The sequence below is a fragment of the Impatiens glandulifera genome, chromosome 8, assembly GCF_907164915.1.
Source record: "Impatiens glandulifera chromosome 8, dImpGla2.1, whole genome shotgun sequence".
Lineage (NCBI taxonomy): Eukaryota > Viridiplantae > Streptophyta > Magnoliopsida > Ericales > Balsaminaceae > Impatiens > Impatiens glandulifera.
The window spans coordinates 30830214-30839025 of NC_061869.1; the positions used below are offsets into that span (position 1 = coordinate 30830214).

The 8812-nt window shown below is 31.0% G+C and overlaps 1 protein-coding gene across 1 annotated transcript; it reads left to right on the forward strand.

Moving 5' to 3' along the window:
* The first annotated feature begins 6970 nt into the window (after positions 1-6970).
* On the forward strand, positions 6971-8001 carry LOC124913257 (cilia- and flagella-associated protein 251-like). Its single transcript, XM_047453853.1, has 3 exons — positions 6971-7035; positions 7113-7473; positions 7651-8001. The coding sequence occupies exons 1-3, from the start codon at positions 6971-6973 to the stop codon at positions 7999-8001; spliced, it is 777 nt and encodes a 258-aa protein (XP_047309809.1).
* Positions 8002-8812: the final 811 nt, after the last annotated feature.

Here is an 8812-nt window from a genome sequence, read left to right on the forward strand (position 1 = left end):
CGTCAACTGCCAATGTGTCCATATCTTTGGTTTTGTTTTGATTTAAACTATCCGGTGAAGAAATGTATGTTGCCTTAGGATTTAATCCGAACGGATGCATATCGGATGATAACTTGACCGATCCTTAATTTTAGCCGAGCTGGACTTTCGAGAAGATAAATAAGAAGTTTCGGTTTGTGTTGTTTTTAGGAGAATAGTTTTGACCGGTCAAGTTGAAAGTATGTACCTGCACATAGAATTGTATTTAATTAAGTTCTTTTAGATAGTTAATTACTTATTTAATTAACTATCTAATTTTTCTAACAAAAACATAACAACGCTAAGAATGACAACATGATAATGCAACTTAACACAAAATTACAACGCAGTTTAATAAACATGACAACGTTGTTTAGAGAACATGATATTTTAGTTTCAGAAACATAACATGTACGTTTCAAGTTTAAGCAACCTATCAACTTACGGAAACACTTTTAAAATGTTTCCAAAATGACATTTAGCATTTCTAACACAGAGATTGTCTATTTCTAAATCAAATGTCTATGTTTTTAAAGTTTTTGAACAAAAAATGACTAGATTCCGATAAACCTATTAAATGAAGGTATGTAACGATAATGTTTTGTTGAATCTCAGGAATGGTTGATTCTAAAGAGTTTGCATTGGGGGTATTCGACAATTTAGAGAGACGAAGACATAAGAAGCTGAATAAAATTTGGATCAGTGCTTTGACGCTCTCCTTCAAATCTTCATGTGAGTCTTAAAAGGTCGCAGTAGTTGAGAAAAATCAACCTTTCTTACCATTTCTGAAGAACAAAGCATGAACTTCCGTAGTTGAGAAAAATCAACCTTTCTTACCATTTCTGAAGAACAAAGCATGAACTTCCAATCGAGATTGAAGAACGAGAACGTCGAGCAGAAAGAACGGTGATTAAAGAACGTTGAACGAAAATTGAGGTGGCAGATGGGAAGGGGAAGAGGCTAGTGTTTGAATGTAAGACGTAATGGGAATATTAAGAGGCATTGGAATGGCTAGGGTTTAAATATCAAGAATACGTGCTTATAATTTTGTAAATTTTTTATTTTGTTAAAATTATTGTTCTATGTTTAAAATAATATCAATAATAAATAATATTATATTCGAGAAAAACTTTATATAATTTGATATATTATAATTTAATGTTTAAAGATATTAGTCGAAACTACTTTTATTCTTCTCTAACGAATATATTGTTGATTTATATTATTAGTCGGCGTGCAAAAATATATACATTTGATCTTACTTTTAAATGTTTTTCAAATAAAAATAAATATTAGAACTTTTAAAAAAATTATTTAAATTTAGATAGGTGATGTATTAAAAATATATATTAACATTAAATTTAGATTTAACTCAATTTTTACAAACTAAAATATTTTCATAATTAATTAAATTTGATAAATATTACCTATATCTAAAATAATTATATACAAATAATATTTTGTTTACATACTTTTACATATAAATGTAAAAAAAACATGTTATTTAAGTAAATGTAACTATAAATTTTATTTTATGCACAAAATCATCTCATCCCTTCCATAGACAAATGTAAAGAAATTTGTCAAAAATTTCATTTGTAATCATCTCATCACTTCCATAGACAAATGTAAAGAAATTTGTCAAAAATTTCATTTGTTTAGATATGTTGTTTAAAATAATTGAAAGTCTTCTCTATAGTTAATTATTAAATTAGTTGGAATAAAGTTGTCATATCTAATAGATTATTTTTTAATAAAAAATATTAATTTTGTTTAATTAAGGAGAATTAGAATAATATATATATATATATATATATATATATATATATATATAGACATGTAAGCGGTTAGAATAATGTGATATATATATATATAGGCATGTAAGCGGTTCGGTTCGGTCGGTTTATAGACTAAAATGTACAACCAAACTGTTAGCGTCGGTTTACCTAAATCACAATCCGTCGGTTTCAGTTTATTGATCTGCTTGGTTCATCGGTTTGACGATCGGTTTAGATGAATTATTCGGTTTGGTCAGTTTTAAAATACACTATAAAATAAAAACCTAAAAAAATTATTCACAAAAACATAGATTTTAATCTGTATCTTCTCAATCAATGGATTTACCTTCTTCATCCACAACTACCATCACCAACCGAAAAACCTATTTTCAAACTCATTTTGGTGTAAATTTCACAACAAACAGTAATTTTCTCCAACCAAAAAACTCATTCTCAAACCAAAAGAATATTCTTATAATATTCTTTCTTACATCAACTTTTATAACTTATTAATATCACTCATATATTTTAACTTACAAATTATACCACAATATTATAATATCATCCAAATATTTTAAAGTTAAATATAATTTAATTATAAAAATTTATTAAAAATATTATATATATATATATATAAGCAATTTTTTTTAATATTATTATAATTTTTTTAAATATTATTATAAATTTATGTTATATAAAAAATATTATATAAATTAATAATTATATAAATAAGTTTAATATAAAATATAGGATAAAAATAAAAATATAAACGAATAAAACATATAAATAACTTAAATTAATTATATAAATAAGTTTAATATATAAAATTGATAAAATAAAATTTGGGTTAAAATGTTAACGACGAAAATATGAGTAGTTTGGAGAGAGATCCCAAATTGGGTTTGTATTTTGCATACAATTGGAGCTGCTATAACTTCTACAAGAAAATAAAACTCTCAAAATAATATAATATCAAGAAATCAAACGTTCCACCAACATACTATATCTCTATCTGACATTTTGTACTTTAATCTCTATCTGACATTTTGTACTTTAAGTGCACTCTCCAATTTTGTTGAATCATAAAAATATATCTATTAGAGCATTATTGAATATCTCCAGCATTCAAAACAAGTTCACACAAACTGTTTTAAGCGCCGTGAGTGATCTCTTTCATCACCAAACTGGTGTCACTGTAAACCGACAACACTGTAATTCAAACAAAAAGAATGGTGATCTTGAGAATTGGGAAAACGAGATTATAGGAGAATTTGGCATATGAACATCCATATCAGTCATCTGAACATCACTAATCACAAGATCAAATTTGTTCTTGTTTTCCCTCAACATTTTTAAACATTTTTTGCTTGACTATTTGTAACTGAAAACAAAAACACAGAATCTTTGTTATCCTAAGGAAATTAGCGAATACCCAATATAAGATTTTGATTAATGAATCAATTACAGACCTTGGTAACAAAAACATGTTACCAAGTAACCTTATCTTTGAAGTAAGGTTTCTAAGAGTTTTAAACAAGTGGGATCATCATCAACGGCAAGAACTCACATTCCCATCGGAAATTTGTCATTTTCTCCCGTTGAATCTCCTTTCATCTCTTCCATGGTCATCTTCACAAATGGCTTCAAATCAGTTTTCTAGATTATGAAATCTCTCTCTTTGTTGTGGTTATGACGAATGCCCATTTACAGATCTTTTTAGCCCAGGCTCGCCAGCTTCCTTTTTTAACCTTATAAACAAGTTCATTTTATGAATCTGCCGCCTCGTTCAGCCCTAGTTATTGGAGTGATTGATGAAGGAAGCTGAAGACAAAGAGCCTCTCCATTCCACTAGGTTAGATCTGTTGCGTGGAAGTCAAAGCAACGCGAGTGTGCCGGTTCGGTCGGTGGTACGGTTCCGCAATCAAAGAACCGACGCACCGAACTGAATGAGCTCAGTTCAAGATATTTTGAACCATCGGTTTCTCGGTTTAACTAAACCGGTTCGTAGACGATTAACTTTTGTTCGGTCGGTTCCGACCGGTCCGGTCGGTTTGTTTACAACATATATATTATATATATTTTGCTTATATATATATATCAAATTAAATTTAAAACCTCATTTTCCGAAGAAAAAAAATGGTATAAATTATTAGCATTTTGTAAAGAAGCATGGACTATTATTTATTTTATATTAATTATTTAAAAAAAACTATTTTATTTTCCAACAATCAACTTAATAAAATAAAAATTAAAAAAAAAACAAATATAAAATCCACTAACCAAAACAAAAATATCACACATTTACAGTAAAATCGTTATAAAAAATAATAGTCATACAACTAATATTTTTTCATTTAGGGTAAGAAAAACAAAATCCTAAAGTTATCTTTTGACTATTAAACAACTAAATCTCATATCTCTTTCATTCCTCTAGTATTAGTAAATAGTAATCCATATACATTATGATCTATGGCTACCTGATTTGGACAATCATAGACTGATAGTATTCCTTGCGTTAACTTTTATTTTGTTATTAATTATGAGATTGATTTTTGTAAGATGCAACATCCTCAAGTGTATCACCTAGATTTTATTAGGATTAAGATTTCTCATAAAAAATATATTATGTCAATTAATGATACATTAAGTGCTTTATATCTTAATTTTATAATCATAATTAATTGTTAATTTTGAAAATAATACACATAATTTAAATAAAAAAATAATTAAAATAGGATATGTGCATTAGATCTTTGAAGGCACATCTTTAAATATTAAAACAAATATATAAATGTTATAATTAATTTTAAAAACTATAATTATACTTATTATCAAGTTAGTCATAAATAACTTAACATTATATAGTTTAATACTTGAAATAGATAAAAAAAAATTATAATATTCAATAAAGAGAGTTATGTGTTATATGAAAATTATGCAAATATTTAAAACTAATATTTATATATATATATATAATTGAGTAAGTAAATATGTATTAATTGATATTTTCTTTTTAACAAGTATATTTTGTCTCATTTTATTTTCTTTATAAAAATAAATAAGTTTTACAAATAATATTTTGTTCATCTTATTGTTCATATTGGTTTTAATATTCGTTGTTCATATTTTCGATGATAATTTTTGTAGATAATCTCGTCGATGATCATATGGGTTCCGTTTCAAGGAAGATTCACTTTTCTCTTCGTGTTTCGCTAAGTACTTCACGTTCCGCTAAGTAAGTTCTTCACGTTTCGCTAAGTAAGTTCTTCGCGTTTTGCTAAGGGTCAAGATTTTTTGTTATTTATAGTTAATCATGACTCTATTTGACAAGGTATCTACATTACTCATGGTTTTAAAGAGAATATGTCTTAACAAAATAAACCTTAGCTAACGATTTAAATTTTACATAGAAACATTTAGATTCTTCATAAAAAACCTTTAAGAATCCATCATTGAGCTCCAGGTAAGAGAAGATGGTTTGAAATCAATTTCGTTAATTATTAAGCTAACGAAATCGATTTCAAACCATCTTCTCTTACCTGGAGCTCAATGATCGCTTCTTCAAAGACCTTTTCTGAAGAATCTAAATGTTTAATGTGAAATTAATAAGATTTATTTCGTTAACACAGTTTCTCTTCCAAACCATGACTTTGTTATTAATACCTTATTAAACGAGAGAGATTACCTATAAAAAAATTTGTACTTCACGTTTAGTTAAGGACTTCACATCTCACTAAGGAAGTCGAAGGCGTAGGAAGTCGAAGAGACGTGCAATTCTGCACGTGCAATACCTTATTTATAATCATTTTCTGTGCGCGATGAACATTTATTTTCTTCTCTCCCTCACGAAGGTCTCGTCTCTCTCTAGCCTCTATTAACTTAATTGCTCCTTGCCTTGACGATTCTTTGGCTCGTCTTCTCGTCCGTTATTAATTAGGTTTGTTTAGTTTTTAGTTTAAACCGTCTTATGTTAAGGTTTTGGGTTTTTGCTCGTCTTTTATTTCAGGTTTTTGGTTTAAACCTTATTAGGTTTTTGGTTTTAGCTCATCTTATGTTAAGTTTTATGTCCATGGTTTCTCAATGGGCACATGGGTTTTACTAAGTACTTCGCGTTTCGCTAACTACTTAAGGTTTGAGATGGTATTTGTATTTGTTCTTACATTTTTTTGTTGTTCCTTTTGTAGATGGAAGAAACTATATTTACCGAGTTTTCTGGTAGGATTTCTTGGAAAAACGCCCTCTGTCTCAAGAAGATTACTAACAAGTTCGATACAATTGATCTTTTGGAGAGGGTTTATAATACCCAATTCAGATATTTATTCACATCACTAGTCTTGTAGTTCTCATGAACTATTGTACATCATATGTTTCTTAGGAGGGTAAGCTCAAACTCGAAGGAGATTACATTCATGGTCAATGGGCAGGAACTTGTATTTGGTATGAAGGAGCTTGCCTTGGTTATAGGCTTAAACTTCAACAGATTTCCTGAGGTGAACGAAGAAGAATGTCGAGGTTGTCCACCTCTCTCGGTGAAATATTTTAAAGGGAAAATGAGTGTAGGAATGAACGAGTTGGAGACTGTTTTTATGAAATGCAATGATAAGGAAGATGCATGGAAGATGGGGCTGGTATGCCTGATTTGCCAGTACCTATTTATATTTGACCCAAGGAGGATGGTATTTCTAAAAATCCTCCACATGGTGAAAGACGAGGAAACTTGTTTCCGATTTCCATGGGGAAAGGTCACCATTAAAGCCACCCTCAAGGGTTTGAACAAGAATATGAAACGTCTTAGTTCCTTATATTTTAACAAGAAGAAAACGATTTACGATCCTTATGCTCCTGTTGCTTATAACATTTATGGGTTTGCTATAGCATTTCAAGTGTGGACATATGAGGTCATCAAAAGCTTTATCCTTAAATTTGCCAAAATGAATTACCTTAATGAGCCTTTACACCCAAGGTTGTTAGTCTATCATTCCAACAGGAAAACACCTTGAACTAGATAAAGTATGCCCTTAAGAGCACGGATCTGATTGAGATGGAAGAGTCCTCCATGGAGAAGAGGTTATACAATGATGTGGACTTTGAACAAATAAACGAGTCAGCTAATGAATTTTTTGAGGAATTTACAGATGGGAAGATATGCAAAGATGAAGTTGATGAAGATTAAGATGAAGAACCTACTTCCAAACATGCCACCAAGAAGAGAAAGGCTGAAGCTACTCCCAAAGAAGCAGTCAACCTAAATAGGAAGCTTGCTTATGAATCGAGTCCCACCTGACATTATTTCAAAACTGCCAATGACATTCATAGACCCCCCACCTCGACGCCAAGTCCTACATCACCTCCAACACCTTCTGTTGGATGTAAATGTGATGAGCTGAAGGAGGAGCTAAGAGAGCTGAAAACAGAGTTGAAGGAGGACCTCAAAGACCTGAAAACGGAGCTCATCAAAGAACTTAAAATCACCATCAAAGAAACTCAAGAAACTCAAGAAACTCACCATGCTTATATGAAAAAGTTGGTTATTAGTATGTCCGAACAGTTATTAGCCAAATTCAACCAAAAGATGACCATTTTAATAGCCAAATTAGATAATATGAGGGAGAAGAAAAAGAAGAAGAAGAAGAAGAAAAAGAAGAGAAAGGTGGACAACAAGAAGGAGAAAATTGAGGTTAAATATTGAAATTTGTACTTAACGTTTCGCTAAGGACTTCGCGAATCGATAAGGCCTTTGAGTAACGTGAAGCCCTTCACGGAACGTGAAGTCCTTCACGTTATGCGAAGGCGTTAGCATCACGCGAAGTCAAAAGTTGTTCATATCTGACCAGAATATTGTTCTACTTTGCAGGAAATGATGGAGATGAAGTTGAAGGTGGATGGTGTGGAGGATGAGGAGAGTGTGGATGTGAGGGTGAAGGATGAGAAGAGTGTTGAGGCTGTGGAGAATGAGGAGAGTGTGGATGTGAAGGTGAAGGATGAGAAGAGTGTGGATGTGAATGTGAAGGATGAGAAGAGTGAGGTGGTTGATAAGGAGAAGAGTGGAGAGGTTGAGAAGGAGAAGAGTGGGGAGGTTGAGAAGGAGAAGAGTGGGGAGGTTGAGAAGGAGAGTGTGGATGTGAATCTCACCAATATGATACAACAAGGAATTAAGAAGAAGAAGAAGAAGAAGTTTGAAGATGACGATTATGATTTCAAATAATACAACACTCCTCCTAAAGCAATAGTTGTGCAAAATAGGAGAGTGAGGAAGCCGAAAAAAGATGACTCATACATCAACCATTCTTTGTCAAAACTGGAAAAGACAAATGATCTATTAACAGTCAATCCCCTTCAAAAATTTGAAGATGAGCTGCTTGTTGAAGTAAAAAATTGGTTGAAAGATTCAAAAACCAAGGATGAGAAAAATGATGTGTTTACTTGTGAAGTAGGGAAGGAGGTGTTTCTTAGAGTTCTAACAAGGTTCACATGGCTTCAAGATACTGTAAGTTGTACAATTCATAATTCATTAATTTTATTCTAACAATGTTGTTTGATATATACTGAATGTTTTCCGATTGTGTAGGAAATCGACGCATTCTGCCACTTGTTCTGAAAAAGGATTGTAGCTTATCCCAAGACATATAAAAATTCTAAAGTAACAATAGGGGATTGCTTATTCTGAGATAAGATAAGGCGAAAGTACACCACTTTTAAAAAAGATCCTGAAAATTATCCACTCGCAGAATTTCAAGATTACTTCTTGGGCGTAGAACATAGATATATGTCTGATTGGGCATTAATCGACGATATATATGTGCCTCTGAACATTATCAACAAACACTGGGTACTGTTCGTAGCTTGTCTATAAAATAATCACATTGACGTTTATGAATGCGATTCTTATCTTTTTAAGAATTTGGATCCATACTTGAGACCGTTGTGTGAGATGATTCCACATTTATTTGCAAAGGGAGTCTCTGATGCTAAGCTACAAAGGTTTCCTAACTTCAACTTCTAGCCCATGACATTCA